At 35.4% G+C, this 20,895-nt stretch overlaps 1 protein-coding gene across 5 annotated transcripts in view; it reads left to right on the top strand.

The window, feature by feature from the left end:
- Window positions 1-20,895, top strand: part of Lrch (Leucine-rich-repeats and calponin homology domain protein) — a 454,905-nt gene that overhangs the window by 300,659 nt on the left and 133,351 nt on the right. For all 5 annotated transcript variants that reach the window (XM_090411096.1, XM_090411095.1, XM_090411098.1 and 2 more), the window contains one exon: window positions 1,317-1,414. In XM_090411096.1, the coding sequence (XP_090267222.1) occupies window positions 1,317-1,414 (98 nt within the window). The remainder of the gene's footprint in view (window positions 1-1,316; window positions 1,415-20,895) is intronic.

Here is a 20,895-nt window from a genome sequence, read left to right on the forward strand (position 1 = left end):
TCCTACTCATGTACAGCAAACAGAGTGCTAAGTGTTCTCTGTCATTTTCATGATCAAATTCTGGATCAATTTTTCTACATGTTTTCTGTATGTCTTGTCTTGGTCTTAAATATAATTCTGAGATAAAAAAAAAACAAAAAAACTATTAGTATCACACTTCTTCTCTGTTAGTTTTGCGTACCTTTTTTGTACACTTTTTTCAGGAGATTTTTTTAGATGTTAAATGACTGACAAGTTGCCTTTATTGTATCACAGTTAAAACAGGAATCTAATCAGTGATTGATAAAAAGGTTTTAAAAATGACTGTGAATGGCATACATACTTAACTAGAACTATTGTTTCAAAACAATGTGCATCACATCTCTCTCTGTCTGAGAGAAAGAGATTTTGAATGATGACCAGAATTGGTGTAAGATTTGTCTTACACCAATTGGTGAAATCATTTGTGAAATCATGGTGAAATCATTGTCTTGATTTTTATTACATTAAATAGGTCTGAATAGCATATCCAAAAGCCGCCTTGAATTTTCTAACAAACTGGTTGTGGTTCATATATGGTATTTCTGTTTTCCACCAAACTATAGGAAGACCATCAGCTATATAATATGCTAATCCAGATTTGTGTTTTATGATGTATGTATGTGCTGTCCCTTTAGTGTTTTAATTATTCATATCTTTTGTGAGAAGTAGTGATAAGAGATGGCATGAATGTATCTTTCAGTATTAGGCTTTCTACATACAGTTAGTTTTCTCTTCAGAGACCTCCATGATTATATCAAAAGATAATTCTGCTGTTTTCCAGTTCGAGAGTGAAATTTATGCATGGGTGTGGGTTGTTCAGGTAAATTGCAAATTCTTCTAGTTGTTCCATTGAACTTGCCAGATGAAAATATCCATTTAATGCAACCATATTTTGGTTTTTGATTCTTTTTAAGGGATGTCTTTTCGAATGACTTCATGAATAATTTTGCTAGAAGCAGATAGAGGTGGACCCCCCCCCCCCCACAGCATTGTGTTACACCTATACAATGTTTGAAAAGTCGCATGGTGCCCAGAGGAAAAAGATTTTGAAGCAGTTTCTCCTCTAGCTATATTTATAAAGAAATTTGCAGCATCTATGCTTATTAGCTAATTTTTATAATCCTAAAAACATAATAAATTTTTATATTGTTATTTGATCTTATTTGCAAACTCAATAAGACTTTATTGATTATTAAAATTTCAATAAATAAATTTTAAAATGAGTTACTTTATATGAAACACTCATTGCTAGTAATAAGCCTTACTTTTCAGATGTTGAAATAATTCTCTTTTAGCCACATCTAAAGGGCAGTCAGTAAACCTTAATTTCACCATGAGAAGAGAGTTAGATAAGGCTCGTGAAGAGCAAGAGCTAATAGCCTATTTAAGAGAGGTATGGTATAAGGATATGTTTCCTTGTTTTTTATCATGTAGTTTGTTAATGTTGCCTTTTGATTAATCAATTTTAAAACTTGAGTATCTTATTTTAAAATGCAAGTATTTTTTAATTATTTTTGCTGGATCTTTAAATACCTGCAGATTTAATTAACATGTTCGTGCCAGGCTGTGTATCATGTCTTATGTTGCACTAGTACAACATGAAATGCAATGTGAATGTGTTGATAAAAGCAGAATCACTTTTTTGTGTTGTTGAAGCTTGCTTAATGTGTTTTGTTTCACTAAAAACACACATACTAACCACAGTATTGACTATTTAATTCGTAAATATTACTGTGGTTAGTACATGTGTTTTTAGTGATGAATTTTATATAAAGAAAGCAGGTTTCCTTATATAAAAATGTTATTTGTTTAACCTGTTAGAAACACAGCATGGTTCATTGTACTATTGATATTTTTTAATCTTTAAACTACATTGGAAGCATTGACTGCTGTGTTTCAAGTTTCTATACCACCACATTCAGGATATGAACAAGTAGAGTAGATCACTGTTAAACACTTGCCCTAGAAATGTCACTTCATAAGAAATCTTGTATTTAAGCAAAATTGGCAAAGTAACAGATAAAGATGTTTAACTTGCTCATAGACCATCACTTTTCTTGAAACTCGCCACTCTGTCATCACAGTTATAGTTATCTTTGAATTTTTGTTTAGTAATGAAATTAATACAAGAATATTAATCTCATCATTTATTAGGTCATTGAAAACAATAATAATTCATAGCAAAATGACAATTTTCCTAGACTTTTAAAGGCAGGAGTCGCAAACTCAAATCAGTGTTATGGCCATATTTTGTATAATGTGGCTTAGGAATTGTACCCAAAGTATATATATCAGTGACCTATGGCATTTATAAATAAGGTATATACAAAAACTAAGATGGTCTGTACATTTACTCCTGAGCCTGGAGAGCACTGAAATGTACAAAATCATTAGCATTATAGTTAACAGTGTTTTCTTATGGGCAGAAAGTAAACTGTACTGGGCAAATTATATTCTTGTTTTTATCTTTTACCCAAAATTTTGAGCAGCAACAGTTTGCATGAAAGTCATCTTTATGATTAGCTTACTGTATGTAGAGGCTAGCTATTGTCTTAGTATCCCATAATACACAGTACACTTCCTTTCAGACATGTATTGCAATACATTATAGGAAGGGTTATCTAGACCAGTTTGATTTGACCTTTTTGGCCTCAATAGTTCTAAAGAGAATGATGAAAACTAAATAAATGACAGAAGGCATGTTTTTCATGATTGATGGAAAATGATCTGGATGAGGGGCTTGTGTAACCGGGCAACGCCCCAACCAGCATGAAATTTTGTCATGTTGTACCATCATTTTGTATATTGGTTTAAGCCAATAAGAATACAATTTGGTTGGCTAAATCCCAAATTGCCCATCCTCGTTCTTTCAGTATCCAGGTAGATACCCAACAGGGTGCACCACGAGAAGGTGAGGATTGGACATTAGGTCAGAAGCCCTGGTCGGTTCTCTGCATTCCTTTAAAGGCTATGTGGAGCTCTCTTCTCAGTTATACAGCTTTGACCAGCATCCTGACAACAAAATATTGTTTTATGAATCTCTGGTAAGTTTTTTATGGTTCTTCTGAAAAGTTTTTATAAACCTATAGTCCTGTGGGTGGTCTAGCAATTTCTTTCCCACCATTTTTAATTTTCTATATTTAAAATTTTTTTATTTTATTTAATTTATTTTTTTTACACAGTCCAGAAACTATTCTTTACAGATTGAACATAACTTTTTCAAGCTTCTTCAGGCTTCCAGTTAGTGCAGTGTTCTCACACTGTGAGACACATTTTGTGTACTTTGAAATTCATCTCCTGCCTAAAGATGATCACAAACATCCATGCACTTTTGGGATTAAAATCCAAAACCTCTTGGTTGGTGAGCAGATATGCTAACTGCTTGGCCACTCTGGCTGGCAAAGTTTGTAAGCTTTATTACTTAATCAAAAGCATTTATCACTAAGTTGGGACCAGCTTTGGAAATATTTTTACTTTGTATTTTCAGAATGTTTGATATCTTGAAGTGTTAGAACAAGTTTCTCTGCTCTTTGAAACATAGTCTGTAATGCAGGACTACTGGATTCTATTAAGACAGATGTATACCAGAAGAAATCTGAGTGGAATGCTATAATGGTATTTCCAGTAGAGATACTACTGGAACATTGCTAGTATTCTGTTTTTGATTAGAAGATTATGCTGAACAGCTTCCTCTTCAAATGTAGCATGAAGGTCTTCATAAAAGCTAATGACACGTACCTACTACATGTAATGAGCAATCTGAGGTCATACCATTTGTGATCTGAGATGCACAAAAATTGCATTTGCAATGCTTTGTCCTTTTTCTGATCATCGTCTTCAACTGGAGGACTTTAATCTGAAGAACCCTCTCTAGATGAAATATGGAACTGCAAGCCATTTCAGATCTCTAATAAGCAGAATAGAAGTCTCGCACCAGGCGAAATTCATCTAGCACTTAAAGGCATTGCAAGTGTCGTGACGTTCTATTTTCATGTTATGTTCTAAATCTGCCATCTTTGTTTAAGTCACTCTTATCAATATAACAACTAATCGCAAATTGATCACCGATCCAAAAGTAGAGAAATTTATAATCATACTGTGCCACCCTATTTTTAGATTAGTCTATATAAAATAGTAGGATCAATTCTTAATTAAGTTAGCAGTCTCCTCATTTATTTAGGCCGAATTATTTACTATTCCACTTGGGGTTCCTGCAAGATTCGAATATTTATGAACGGTGCAATAAAAGGAAATTCAGGCAAACACAATATTTAGATTAACAAAATAAAACATTTAATATATGATATATATAACAAATACAAGAATTGTGCTTTAAGATGAAACAATACAATTAACTTAATACATCTTGCTAAGTCACTCATGCCAATTCAATGTTCTAAACTTTTACATACAATTCACAGCTTCAAAATCATAAGCTTTCTTAATTCAATTTAATAAAACGAAACTTCTTATTTAATCAGTCTCCACATATCTATCAGCTGTACTTAATGTTTAAATTCACAGGAAGCACTAATCAAGGTAGACATTATTCCAAGCAATCTTATTTCGGACCTTGAACTTCGAAGATACGCTATAGTTAATGTTAGAATAAATAAACATGTATGACTACTCTTACCAGATACAATCTTCAACGCTTCAATTTATTGCGAGCACACTTATGAATTAACTTATTTGAGCTAGCGGAACACATTAAATAAAATTCTCCAACGCTTTAACTGAACTACTGTTAATCGCGCTTCACTACTCTTAAAAAAACAGCAATAAGGTACTGATATCCTTCCTTGTTTACTTTTTTACAACAAGTTAAGTTCATTATATTCTTCTCAGGGCAACACAGAATTAAGACGTAATCCAAGATTAACTGGAACTAATCAGAATTTCCCATTGAATGTCCAGTTCTTTATTTATCCGATTACGACATCAATTTTCCTCTATAACCACAGCTGATTTCACTTGCAGCTGAGTATAAGATTCACTGCGTTTTTTTTGCTCACTTCTAAATACTATGCTCTTGAATTTCTGCCCTAAAGAATTTATAATCTTTCTTTCACTTCTTTGCTTGTATCGTACCTTCCTTCAGGCTCCGCAAAACTCTTTTCTTTTCCTTCTATAAAATTCTTATTGCCTCCCTTTCTCCTTTCTGGTTCCAAGGTCACGCACTCTTCGACTCGTGCTTGTTTATTTCATGCGTCTCTATGACAACGCATGAACGCAAACATTTCGCTAATGTAATACAACGCTCTACTCTTACATAACTGATTACATAACATTAAAATTTCACAAATAAGAATAAACAGAATATTTGAGCTACATAATCAGCTCTTTCATTACGTATACAATTATTTATAATAATACTTTTCGTTACATCATATATATATTTTAGTTATTATAAATTCTACACATATTATTGCCTAATAAATTAATAGTAGGTTAAGTTTAGAATAAATAATTAAATAGTAATCCTTAATTAAGGAATAATAAATAATTTTTATACAAATCATGATTAATATGTAATAAGCAATGTTAAATGTGAATGAAAAAAAATAAATTACACAACATAGTTTCATTCACAATTTAACACAAGCATCTGTTGCAATGGGATTTGAACCCTTGACCTGTTTGCTCAGGAGCAAAACTGATATTCACATGGACCAACCAGGCTGGTATTCCTGTGCCAACAGATGTATGAATAGTTACCAGAGTCTCTCTCTCTCTCTCTCTCTAACCCCAGCCTTGGGTTTACTTCAGGAAATACATCCATAGAATTAACATTTATAATGGAGTATGTTTGTTTGCAGTCATTCTTGTAAACAAAAATACTTTGTGTAAAGTGTATGCTTGTAATATCAAGAAACAAACTGCAGCAGTTACTATGTTTTCAGAATTTGTTTTATGTGCATGTTAAATACCATGTTGCTAATTGCTTATTCAATAATATACCGTTAGATTTTAAATTAACACCTTACACACACTTGTGGTGAATGAGACGCAGCTTGCAGTATTGCAGAGCAAGCAAATTTTAATTTGTGAATGTTGCTTGATTTGGAAACTTGTTTTTTGTAGAATTGTGAAACTTGTAGGTTTAAAAACTTTTGAAGATATATATTGTTACCAAAAGTATTGGTAACATCCCATTAGGGCATCATGTGCTCTAACAGGATGTTTTAATTGGATATGATAGATGTTAGCGAGCACCATAAATGGTTTGAACTAAAATGGTCTGTGGAGGTAATTAATGATTTTGAATGTGATAACAAGAACTAATTGTTAGCAATCATTGCAGTTGCACAAGCTGGATTTGATGGGAAATGGTAATTTCTGGTTGGGAGTCTGAATCTGTTTTCTTCAGGTGGTAGAGCCTGAATCTTGTGGTAGCCTGGCAAATGCTATGGGCAGAACTGTGTTGTCCCAGTTTTAAAACATGGTATGGAAAAGGTTTTTTATACTATTATGAATGAAGAGGTGTATTTCCACTTTTTTTGGGTAGTTTTTTATCTGAATCTTACCAATGAAAGATTATAAACATATAAGACATTATATCTTTGGCAGACAGGATTTTTTTGTATTTTTTAAAGTTTTTTTAATTTGTATTTTACATGGTCTAGGTGTTTGGCTATGTTTAATTGCAATTCGCAGGATTTTTGCATTGATTTGTGACTGTAGACGTAACTTGGATCCACCACTACACACCTGAGTCCGAGCAGCAGTCAAAACAGTGAACAATGCCTGGCAAAAGAGCACCGAAAAAAGCAAAGACTGTTTTGTCAGCTGGGAGGGTGAAGGCCACTGTTTTTTGGGATTCCCAAGGAATTATCATGATATCCTATTTGGAAAAGGATATATATAAGACAATAACAGGAGTCTATTATGTGTCATTGTTGGACCATTTAAAAGAACTGAAGAAAACAACAGCCAAGATTTGTGCATAAAAAAGTGCTCTTTCATCAAGACATTGCACCGTCCCACACAATGGCAAAATTGTGTGAATTGAGGTTTGAATTAGTTCCACATCCACCATATTCGTTGGACTTAATCCTGTGACTTCTTGTTCCCAAACTTAAAAATTTGGCTTGGTGGGAAAAAATTTTCTTCAAACGAGGATGCCATCAAGGCTGTCAGTGACTGTATGTTGAATTTTTTCTTGACAATTATTCATAAGACTATTACACTTTTTTTATATAATCTTTGTCAAATAGCTTTATTTTATTGTCCTACATGTTTTGCCAATTTTTCTATTGGCATCCTCAGGGAATACAAACTAGTTAGCTAAAATGAAGGTTACAGACTAGGTTATAATTCTTGTGTAGAGGCTTAAGTGCTGTGAGGACATTATGTTGGAGGTTTAATGGATTTTTTACAACACTCAAAAAGAATTAAAATAGAATTTAATACTTCCTATATTTCTTCCTAGTCACTAGGACATCTACGGGGATTACAAAGACAATTAATGTAACATGCACACAAAAACTTACAATACTAAGCCCAACCACGTGGGTGACACTAAAGTCCTATCTAGGTGGAGCGCCCTCTAAGGGCAGTTGTAGGTGGCCTGGAATGTAAGGTGGGACCTCTGGTGATGACTGTTTCCCAAATCTTCGGAAGCTTAATGCAACCGTATTTGTTAAGATTTGGTTGGTTTTTGAGAGCTGCTGCTGCTTCTAAGAAAAGTCTCTCTTTCTTGAATTTGCTGTGGTGGAGCATGGTGGTTTTCTTCCATGATACTCTGTGGGTGGTGTCCAAAACATGGTCAGCCAAGCCTGAATGGCCATAGTTGTGTTTAACGATGTACGACTTGTGTTCCTCTAGGCGGATGGATGCTGATCTGCCTGTCTGTCCAAAGTACGCAAGCTTACAGGAACAGGGTACTTTGTAAACTCCAGGCAGAGAGAGAGGAGGGAGCTGATCTTTCATAGAACGGATAAGGGTAGCCAGTTTGCGGTAGGGCTTATATGCTGTGTGTAGGTTATACTTTTTAAGTATCTTGGCTATTTTTTCCGAAGTGCCACGGATGTAGGGTATGGTGATGGCATTTTTAAACTCTTGTTGACGAGAGGGACGGGGAATGGGGGAGGAATTGATTATTTTTTTGATGCTGTGTTCGCTGTAGCCATTGGAGAGGAAAGTTCTGTGTATGTGGTTAAGCTCAGTAGTGAGGGCGGTTCCACTGGAACAAAGATTGTGGGCTCTCTTGGTAAGGGTTTTAATGATGTCATATTGTTGTGAGGGGTGGTGGTGGGAGAGTTTGTGAATGTATCTGCCTGTGTGTGTGGGTTTTCTGTATACAGTGAAGGCAAGTGTATCATTAGGCAGGCGCGTGACTAAGGTGTCTAGGAAGGGTAAACAATTGTTCTTTTCCTTTTCCATAGTAAACTGGATTCTTGGATGTAGGCTATTGAGATGACCAAGGAAGGAATCTAACGTGTCTGGGCCATGAGGCCAAATAGAGAACACATCATCTACATATCTTAGCCAGATAGAAGGTTTGAGTGGGGCTGAGTCTATGGCTCGTTTTTCGAAATCTTCCATATAGAAATTGGCAAGGGGGGTGAGAGGGGGGAGCCCATGGCGGTTCCCTCTATCTGCTTGTAGATTTTGTTATTCCAAGCGAAATACCCAGAGTTGATGACAAAGGAAAAGAGATCTAAGATGTCAATTTGACATCTTAGATCTCTTTTCCTTCCATGATACCCTCAGAGTATCATGGAAGAAAACCACCATGCTCCACCACAGCAAATTCAAGAAAGAGAGACTTTTCTTAGAAGCAGCAGCAGCTCTCAAAAACCAACCAAATCTTAACAAATACGGTTGCATTAAGCTTCCGAAGATTTGGGAAACAGTCATCACCAGAGGTCCCACCTTACATTCCAGGCCACCTACAACTGCCCTTAGAGGGCGCTCCACCTAGATAGGACTTTAGTGTCACCCACGTGGTTGGGCTTAGTATTGTAAGTTTTTGTGTGCATGTTACATTAATTGTCTTTGTAATCCCCGTAGATGTCCTAGTGACTAGGAAGAAATATAGGAAGTATTAAATTCTATTTTAATTCTTTTTGAGTGTTGTAAAAAATCCATTAAACCTCCAACATAAAGACTAGGTTATAACTGATGGTTCTAAATCATACAAAAAATTGGTATTGGGCGTGACAATGTGCGTGTCTCGTTAACGTGATTTATTCGTTATGGCTCATGACGTAATTGTTGTGAAAGTTAATTTCTTTGTTTAATGATCTGATAAAAGTTTTCCAAATTTCTGGTAAAATTAGACATTGATTCTTGTTTAGGTTTTCAGTTTTACGGGCTACTGTAGCTGCTTCTTTAAAGGTTCTTGAATGGTAGCTATCTTCTATGTATGGCATAAGGCTCTTATTCCACTCAATGTGATGGTTAATAGAGGCAAAGTGGCATGAAAGGCCTGAAATGTCTTGTCTGTTATTTCTGACATATCCTATGTGTTCTTTCTTTCTCGTTTCAAAGATTCCTAGAGGTCTGACGTACGTAACTAATACCACATGAGCAAGGTATATTATATACTCCAGAGTACTTGTAGAATGGGTGAGGATCTTTCGGTGATCTTAAAAATTTCCGAATAGTGTTGAATGGTTTGAATGCCACTCTGATCTTATGTGGTTTTAAAAGATTAGCTAATTTTTTGGAAAGGTTGCTGACAAAAGGAATCGTAATTGTACTGATGTATTGGATGTCACCACATTGTCGATGTGGTATATCTGTAAAGAGAATCTTGTTATAGTGTCTTTTTGGGTAACCATTTAGAGAAAGTTCTCTGGATATTGTAGTTAATTCCGTTAGTAGGTCATCTTTGTCTGTCGTATACTGTATAGTTCTTTTCTTGAGACTATGGATAATGCTAAGTTTCTGAGCTATGTGATGAGCTGAATTGAAATGGAGGTAACGTCCAGTATTTGTAGGTTTTCTGTATACAGATAGGTTGATACTATTATTGGTTTGTTTCTTCCTTAAAATATCAAGGAATGGCAGTTTTTTTATCTTTTTCCATTTCTAATGTGAATTTGATGGTATTGTGGAAACTATTGATTTGGTTGAGGTAATTCATTAGTTCTTCTTTCGTATGATCCCAAATGATAAAGATGTCATCTACATATCTGTACCAAATTTTCAGTTTTGGAATGATCTGGGTTAAGATTTTTTCTCTAGATCTTCCGTGAATAAGTCAGCACAAGGAGGTGAGAGGGGGCTATCCATAGCTAATCCAGTGAGTTGTTTGTAGAATGTTTTTTGCCAAATAAAATAGAAGTCAAACAGTGATTGAACAAAGTAGTGATGTTTCTTGGGAACAAGTTGTCTAAGATGTTGATGATTTCAACCACTGGAATGTTAGTAAACAGAGATGTATTGTCCAGGCTTGCTAGTATATCCTCTTCAAAAATAGGGATGTTTTTTATTTTATCTATAAAATGTTTTGAGTTTTTAATATAAGTATCCGAAACGTGAATGTGTTGTTGTAAAATCTTTGCAAGATACTTGGACAGTTGGTAAGTAGGAGAATAGATTCCATCAACTATTGGACGTAACGGTATACCTTCTTTATGAATTTTTGGAAGGCCATACAATCTAGGAGTTAGTGGGTGCATTGATTTTAGTTTTTTTAGTAGAGATCCTACCACAAAAAACCATAATGACACCAATGAATTATTACGTGGAATGAATAACTGGCCTATAGAAATTATAAAAAAATTTTGTGCAGGGGCCAAGTCTTGTTGGACTCAGCCCCTGCACAAAATTGAAGATTCACTGCCGCCTGTGTAACAAGGTGTTGTTCAGGGGCTGTACCAAAGGTCCCAGCACAGCGTCTTGGTACTTTGGCAGAGCTGTTGACTCCTTTCTTGCAGAAATGCAACTTGGATATTTCCTGGTGCCCCCCCCCCCCCCCCCCCCCCACACACACACACCAGATCATCACCGATGTGGAGTAATTTTTTTCTCTCTCTCTGAATCCTGGAAAAACTGTGTTTGTGATTGTTGACTGTCAATCAAAAACGCATGTGAAAAGACATTTCAGTGCAGTGTTTGGCTATGTTTAATTGCAATTCGCAGGATTTTTTGCATTGATTCATGAATGTAGACATAACTTGGATCAACCACTACACACAAGTACTGTGCAACCATCTGAACCATATACCTGATTCTTTTGACAGTTAAGTGACTAATGTGAAAATCTTATCTGTCTGTTGTTTGTGTACTGCCAGAGAAGTGCCTTTGATTTTATCACCCTGTACTGCATGAGTTGTGATGTTAGGAAGTATCCAGTAGAATTACAATAGGCTGTCACCCCCAGGTCATCAGCTGGTTCACGTAACATCATTCTCTGCAAAATGTTCATCTCACATCACTTTCTGCATTCTTGCAAGATTATAGAAGAGGCATGCCTTCACAGCCCTCACAAGCTGTTGCATCCTAATGTCTCATGGTTAACCATTTTTGTCAGTCATATATATCTTGTATTGTTATAATGGTTAATAGTCTGATACACAGGGATCCTACCGATCCAGAGTGTTTTTAGCATGTTGAAAATAACAGGCTGCATTCCAATCTTGTGAAGTGGTATTACTGCTACTCAGTTCTCATAATCTCCCAACTGCATGTTAAACCTGTACAGTTTAATCCTTTATCCAAGTTTATATATTCTCTACTGATAAATATTTGAATATTGGCTGCACACAGTGCCACTAATGGAACCGGTTCACACAATCTGTGGGGTTGGGGGGGGTAGGGTGGAAGTTGTAATAATATTTATGGCAAGACTGTGTGGTCCAAGCACAGAACCTTGTGGCACACTGCTAGTTGCCTGATTTCTCCTAGATTCTGCTTCTCCATATACTGCTCTTTGGTATCTATCCATTGGCTACCCTCCCAATTTCACCTTTATACCATTTGTTTCATTTTGAATAATTTGTTATGAACCAAGAGTAGTAGACTAAATTGTTAATCTTGAAGACATCATGTGTATTTAGGTTGGGAGAACTGATGACCTCACGTTCTGGTATGATAAGAATAAACTTCTTATCTTATCAGAACTTAATAAAATGTAATAGTAGGGTTCCTTGCTGATCAGTCCTTAAAATATATCAGTGGAATGATTATACAGACCTGATTTACATAATGTTGATATGATACACCTTTTGTGCTCCTCTTTCATAATTAGGATAGTCCTTTGTATTTTTCCTCCATGTGGTGCACCTGGCTTGTGGTGGAGGGACAACTCTGGTGATGGTACTGGCCCCTTTCATCTATCATCTGTTAATATTATTTTCTTCCATTTTTGTTCTACTTCTACTGAGTCTGTCTTTACAATAATATCTACCAGATCCCCATTTCCAGGAGTTAGCTGGAAAAGAGGATCTGGTAGTAATCCAGGGGCTCCTGCCCCTCACTGCAGTACTGGTATGGCACCTAGTGTAGCCTTGGCATTCCACTAGGTGCCATACCAGTACTGCAGTGAGAATGCAGCTGGACCCACATTGCTATGTTGGTCCAGCTGCATTCCATCATGCTTTCTTTCTTTCTATAATTTAGGGAGCATTCCATCATCACCTGATATCTACTATCAGTTTTTCAAATACAGAAGAATACTGATTTTCTGCCTGTCTATGCAGATAGTTCATGATTATTTTTTATGGGTCTGCTGCATTCTTCTATTGGATCCCATTGAATATAGCAATTACAGTGCTTAGCCACATGCCATACAGCTTGCATTACCTTATGTGAAGATGAAATGTCACCAGAGGTGCATTGTTATTTACTCATTATATATTTTGTACAGGCTTTGAGAAGTCTAGTATATTACTCTGATCCAGCACTTAGTACATCAAACCTGGAAGTTTAACTTTCATATTTGCCTGAATTGGATCACAAGCTATGTTGGGATCAATGAAAACAAGGCTGTAGACATACTTTTGGCTTACTGAAACAATTCTGCAGACATCTCAGCTTTGTTTGAGTTGGTTAACTCATTATGTACGATGCTGCCATCAGTCTGTCCGTTACACAGCTTAGTCAAATAAGACAGAAAATTAATATACCGATACCGGGGGGGGGGGTGCGTGGAAGTTGTAATAGTATTTATGGCAAGACTGTGTGGTCCAAGCACAGAACCTTGTGGCACACTGCTAGTTGCCTGATTCCAGTGGCAGACATGGAATAGAGAGAGAAAACAACTTATATCAAGTTGTTTTAAATTGTGGCAGTCCATTCTGCACAGTACTTGCAGAGAGGTTGTTTTTGTGCAAGTTTACCATATGTCATACCCTCTCATACAATCCTTCATACTGATAGATGATATGTGACTATGTAGGTATTATTTGTTTATTTTTAAGTTCACCATATTTTAAGACTGTTATTATTATTTTAATGACTGCACTCATTGACTTCCAATGACTACTCTACCAGTCTGACTTTTGCTTTGTGCACTGGCAGATTCTGTTAAGTTTATCATATAAGCTTTTTAATTTCTATTAACATGTTCCATGCTGCAGTTATTTCAGGTGACTGTTCATTCATGCCTTCATGGGCTGGGTCATTGATGATCCACACTGCAGCACTCATAAATTAAAGATACCAAGAAATTATGTACAGGTAACGCTCGTATAACACGGATGTTAGGTTCCACAAAAATGTCGCGTTATATAAATCTCTTTATGCGAGACTCAGATCACATAGAAAAAGTAAGGTTAGATTCCGAAATCTTTTTTTTTTTTTTAATTATATAAACAATAATGACATATCCAACAAAAAAAAAATATTTTTATTCAATTCAGGTAATTCATGTAAGTTAAGAAAACCGTATAAACTGTGAAACAAATACATAGTATCAAATTATAAAAAATCATATATTGTACCTAAACTTCATTGCAAATAATACATAAATATTTTAGGCAAAATAAAATAAAGTGCATATTTTAATCGTCGTCATGCTCTTCGAAACTAACATTTCGTAGATGTTCTTTATTTACAAGTGGCCGGATGTCGTCATCACTTGAAATCTCTTGGGCATCATTTGTATAATTCTCATTTCATACTTCGGTTTGTTTAGTTATCAAGAAGTCAGTAATAAGATCTTGCTTACCACTATACTGCAATTTTTTTATTAAGTTCATAATACGAGCTAAACAAATATCCAATTGTGTCGTGAATTTTCCTGAGCGGTCCATTGAGAGATCATTATCTATAAAATAACTTTCTTCCAAGTCCAATCCTTCTGCTAATTTCTTTAAACTGAATTCTTTAATGGATTCATCACAATCAGAATCTTCGGCAGAACTTTCCCTGTCATTTAGTTCAACGTCATCTATTAATTGTGCCAGTTCCCCCTCATTTAAATCTATTTCCCCATCGATTAATTCACTAATTTCATTTTCAACCATATTGCAAAAACGCTCTTAAGTGGCCATTACTGTAAAAAAAAAAATATTTTTTTTTACATAAAAAAAAGCATTACATGTTGTATGTAACTCAGTAATAAATAAAGTACTCGGTTTGAGATTAACAATCTCAAGCTGAGATTGTTAATCTCAGCTTATGATTTTTTAATGCATTTTCCTGGCAGAAAACGAAGACAATTTTCAACAATAAATACTTTATACAGTAAACAATTGACATACATGCGTGCTAAAGGTTATTTCCTATAATATAAATTTCTCTATAACTACATGCGTGATACTGACAGATGCAAATTTAACGAAGATAAAATTTGATTTTTAAGTTGCGCGGTGAAAAATATATGAAAAGATAAAGGGTTACTACAGTTTGTAGACCATCTTATATCGAAACTCGGTTTATAAGTACTGCGTTGAACAAGGGTTACTACAATTTGTAGACTGCGTTATATCAAAACCGCGTTATACGAGGGTTACCTGTACTTGGTTTAATCCTTTATCCAAGTGTTAACCAAACAAGTTTGCATCTGAACTATTTTCAGAACTAGGGCAACTCATAAAAAGAAGCTAATGACTTCACATCACTTGCCTTAGTATCCTTAAATGCAAATATAAATGCAAAGCACATTTCCTTGCGTTATGGGGAAGGGTCACTACCCAGACCGGTTTACACCTTTATTGAAGTCTCATCAGTGGTAGTCAGACCCAAAGGTGATACTAAGTCCTTATAAGGACTGGCTTAAAGGGGCGAAGCAAGAATGCTTTTCATCTTCCCCGTTATCTGTAGAGAACAGTGTGGGGATAAGATGTTATTGAGCTATTAAAGCTCTGATCATGGCAAGAGGGTAACAGCAATAGCTGGGCCTCAGTTAAAACTTCATTGGCTACAGCATTGCCATTCGGTGATACTAAGGTTGAAGTAATGCTGAATTCACCTTTTGGCCACTCGTATATGAAAATATGTCGCACCTTATTATTGAAATACTCTGGATTAGAGAAAGCTGTTGGAAGTTTTTCTTCTTGGTTATACTATAAATTAAAGATATGCATAGCATTATACTTGTTTTCAAGGAGATGTTTTGTATTATGGGATGTGAAGTCATTAGCTTCTTTATACAAGTTGTCCCAGTTTTGAAACTAGTTCAGCTCAAACTTGTTTGCTTACACTTGGATAAAGGATTAAACCAAGTATATAATTTCTAGGTATCTTTAATTTATAGTATAACCAAGTGGAAAAACTTCCAACAACTGCAGAACTTACATTAAACATTTGTAATGTATGTTATATAATATTTATGAGATTGCAAATATTGTTATCAAGAAGAATACATGCAAAATGCTATGCAAACAAAATGAATACTTTTTTTTATTTTACTTTAAATAATTTGTAATCAATATGCCTATGTACTAAACATGATAAACATAGATAAGTTTTTTTTGTAAGAACAGTTGACTGAATCTTATTTTTAAAGTAAAGTTTCTTGCAACCAGAGCACCAAGCTTATTTTTTTATAACAGACCTGACATCAACTTATAGTTACTGGGTTTTCTTTCTTTTGCAGTTCATCACTTTGTTTTTGTAACTTTTGAGTATCAGTCATAATCCTCAGTCTTTTTCTTGGCATTGTGTTAAATATTATTATTTTTTTTTATTATTATTATTCAGGCCTCCATGGAGTCAAAAGACTCATCGTGGGAGGTCCCTCCTAGGAAACACAAAATCTATCATACCACTCCTTAAACGCATTGACTGTTCTCACTCTCACCACTCTATCAGGCAATGCATTCCATGGTTCAACTACCCTCCATGCAGTGAAACCACTCCTCATCCCTCATCCTCTTTCTCAGTTTCCTTTTGTAACTTCCAGGGATGGCCCCTTGTCATGCCTCCTTCCTGCTGTTCAACCAAGTGAAAGAACTCCCCAGTGTCAACCTGTAACCACCTTCACCTCTCCTTCTATCCACCAAACTCTGCAGTCTGCACTCCCTCAGCCGATCCTCATAACTAACATTGTACAGTCCTGACACCATCTTTGTAATCTGCCTTTGTACCCTTTCCACAGTTAATTTATCCCCTTCAAATTCTGGGGACTGAATCTGAGAACAATAGTCTGTGGTCTGATCAGAGTCTTATACAACGGAATGATAACTCTTATCTCTGCAAGTCAGTGTCCTTCTCATTATTGCAGCTATCCTCTGTTACTTTCACTACCTTTGCAATATGTCCCTAAATTTCAGGTTTCTATCAATCAACGCCAGATCTCTTGTCACGACTACTTCCGCCAGTATAACTCCTCCCATGGAGTATGCAGTGTCCCATCGATGTATCTGAAACCTCAAGACCTTATATTTTGCTGCATTAAACTGATACTCCCATTCATTTGCCCATCTGTCTAGCTTATTCAAATCCTCTTGCTAACTACATCTGCACTATTACTAATAACCCTTCCTTGCTTCACATCATCCGCAAACAACTGCATATCCCCTTGCAATCCACTAACGATATTGATATAAAGGTTAAACAATATACGTCCCAGTATTGAGCCCTGTGGAACCCCAACCTTCTCCCTCCATATTGCTCCACCATACAAAACTCTCTGATACCTATCGGACAGCCAATCCTGAATCCTGTTGACCAATCTGACATCCAGACCCATGTGCTGCAACTGGAATATCAGCTTATCATGTGGCACCATGTCAAATACCTTTGCTAAGTCTAGGAAAATGGCAGTACATGCCTTTCCCTCATCTAATGCTCTTTTAACTTTATAATAAAAGGCTAGCATATTGCTAAAATAAGAGTGCCCCTTCACAAATCCGTGTTGACTCTCACAGATAACATTACCCTCATCTGCCCAATGCTGTATACGGTCCCTCACCACTTTCTCCAAGATCTTACTGACTACTGATGACACACAAACTGGCCTATAATTACACTTCCAGTCTGCTACCACCCTTATGCAATGGCACTATCTTACCTTCCATTCCATGGTCACCTTTCCTACAGCCAGACTTTCATTGAAAAGCTAGGTCAAAGGCACTGTCAGTTCCTTAGCACATTCTCTCAAAACTTGTGGTGAAATACTATCCAGTCCCACAGTTTTACTAACATCCAGAGTACGCAGTATGTGGAACACTCTAAACCTTGAACATGCCCTATCCCTCTAGTATTCAAATCGACTCCTCCAGGATGAAATACTCCAATAAAGTGTTCATTGAATAATTCCACTATGTCCTCTGGGCTAATCTTATCTCATATTCCAGTTTTGCCTTCCTTACCATTCTCTCCTGGTCTGTCTTATATTCTTCATGCATCTTCTCTTCACCTGCCTCCTTATATCTTTTCCATAGCCTCTTTTTCGCATGCAATTCCTGTTTAATATTGTTTGTCATCCACTTTACTCCAAATTGTGTCCTCTTCTTCACTCGTGGTATACAACTTGCCATTGCTGCTAACAAATATTCTTTCACAATTTCCCATGCACTAATGATATCCCGGCCTTCCAATTCCTCCCTTCATGAGACTTCCCGAAGTTGACGTCTAAGACTATTATAAGCACCTGCTTTATAATTCCACGTAAGTTCCCGTCTCTTTGATACTCCTGCATGTCTCTTTATTTTCCAAGTCAAAACCATATAGTCACTCTCTCCAACTGGTGGGAGAGATGTCATCTCAGTTATTATCAACTCTTCTGATGCTATAACCAAATCCTAAACTCTTGAACCTCTTGTTCCCTCTGTTACATATTTCCTAAGACATTTGTCCTTCAAGAATTCTAGAAATTCCATTCCCTTATTGCTACATGCATCTTCCTCTCCCCATTTATACTGCTGTAGTTAAAATCTCCCATAACAATCATTCTTCTTGCACTTGCTACGTTCAACTGTCTCAACATCTTCTGGTCCCCACCCTTTGTGCTCCTTGGTCTGTAGCAACACCCCACTAAATACCCTGTCTTGCCCACCTCCACCTCACACGATATGCTTTCAAAATCATTTACATAACTAATTGCTTTTTAAATTCAACAAATGAAATATTCTTTTATACTGTTGAATGTTATCCATGCATTTATCTCAAATGTATTCAGCAGAAGCTCAAATGCTAGTTTTCTGTACTACTTGATGGTTTGGCATAATGGACTGCTGTATGCTATCATTTGATCAGATATATCAACATAAGATTTTTCATTATAATCACTAATCACTTTTGACCTAGTACAATCATATTTTTTGTAATTACCAATTATCAGTACATAATGTTTCTAATATTTTACAAAGCAACATGACAATGTTTGTAGGAGCTATCTTTTGTAAATATGATCTTTTACCATTATATATGTGAAAATTGTAAGTATATCCTCGTGCAGAACATTGTCGTTTTTGTTTTATATACTGTCTAAAGATGACTCAACTTTGAAATGGTATTGATTCATCAGTGCAGAGAATTTCAGCTGGATCATATTTCTGGAAATTTTTATTCAGAACACCAATGAGAATTCTAGTTTTATATAAATGATCAGTTGAACTTGTTCATGATTTATAAAATGTGGCATCTGCAGAATAAGTTCAAAATGATTCAATAACATAATAGTATATGGAAATGTTTGTGCAAATACAGGAACTTTGGACCAGTGAAGATGGTATTTCAGGAAGTTTTTCTAATCTCAACTTCAGTGGTGGGGGCTGCTCAAGTAGCTTGATAATCTTTTTGGGTAGTACTTGAATTGCATATAAATTAGTCTGCTCTGTTATTATTTCAAACATTTCTTTTGAAACCAAGAGCAAATAAGATACCTATTTTCACACAGTCTTGTATGATAGCATCTAATTTGAAACCAAGGGCCCCATGAAAGGTATCAGACAAGGTTGGGTTTTCAAATGGATCTGATCATTCTTTTTTTATCAATATTTCCATCAGTACTGTTGTCATTCTGTCATTTTCACTGTCAGAAATGGATAAAATTTGACAGTGTTTAGTAGCTATATTTTGCTTGATTTATCACTTGAAAGTCTTTCCTTCTTCACACGATTTGTAAGATCTGACAACATTTCACTTTACATGGCCATGTCATCAGATGTGTATCACTAAGATACTCTTTCTTGTAATTCCATATTCTTATTAAAGGTGCTTTCCATAAATGTATAGACAACAGATCATTTACTGCAACTATATGTTTATTAGGCTCATACCTCAATGAACAACAAATGGTTTGACATTTGAAGTATCAAAAGAACATTGTACAACAGTTGAATGCAAATGATATAGTGCTGCGGTGAGTGGAAGCAAATTACTACTCCTTGTGGGTCATAAGTGACCCTTGATATGATAAATGTATATTAATTGATATGAAATATTATACATTTCTTTTCAAAGTGTAAATCACAAATGTCCTGAATGGATAGTCCACTATGGGCTATTTGTGATTCACATGGCATGGAATGTATTAATCTTTATAATCCTCATTAAAACCTATAATTACATATATATTTTTTTCTATATATATATATATATATATATATTTTTTTTTTTTTTTTTTTTTTTTCTATAGTTTACATCAAAAATTTTAGATACAAATCTGCAAAGCCATAGTTGCTGATATGTCATAAAAACAGTATCTTGGTGTTTTACCAATGTTGGGAATGCAACAAGTTAATCAGATTCTACATGTTCCAGGTGGGGTTAATTGAGGAAGATGATCTGAAATAACTAAAGAAGTTCCTAAGTTTTGAGGGGAAGGTTTTGAAAGTCATGTGATTTGGTTATGGCTACATGTATATATTGTGCTGTATGTGTATGTACATTCATCTTATTTTCTGATAAGCCTTAAAAAAACACACCTGATGATAGGCATATTTTCAAGCCAAGAGAACACTGCTTTTGAAGTCTAGACGTAAAATTTATTATGTTTGTTCATGTGGCCCAGATGATAAACACATCCATCGTCAGCATGTCTATTGAGGGTTGATTTAAACATTGAAGTCTATTACAGGTAGATTTGGTAAAGATATATATAATCAAAATGGACACAAACTGCAAGATTTTGTCATTTATAATAGTGTATGAATAATGAACTTGGCATTTGAACATGAAGAAATACATAAATAATACATGGTCAGCCAGAGGATGTCAGTTATTGACTACATTATTGCTTGTTTTAAATTAGCTGAGTTGCATAAGAGCATATCAAGGCTTTGAATTAAACTCTGATCATTATATGGTATTGGCACAAATTCAATTTAAATCAAATGAGTTAGAAAATTTATCCATTACGAGATCCCTATATTAGGCAATGGTATCAAAAATGCATCATCATAATCATCAAATTCCTGACATGTACCCTCAAGAGGTGTACAGGATATGATAGTACTACATGAAAAATTTACATCATTACTAACTTCTTATCTACAATTTTCCTCCAAATCAGTCTGTTACTTGTCAAGA

The sequence above is a fragment of the Typopeltis vanoorti genome, chromosome 21, assembly GCF_054136105.1.
Source record: "Typopeltis vanoorti isolate ZY-2024b chromosome 21, IOZ_Tvanoo_1.0, whole genome shotgun sequence".
Taxonomy (NCBI): domain Eukaryota; kingdom Metazoa; phylum Arthropoda; class Arachnida; order Uropygi; family Thelyphonidae; genus Typopeltis; species Typopeltis vanoorti.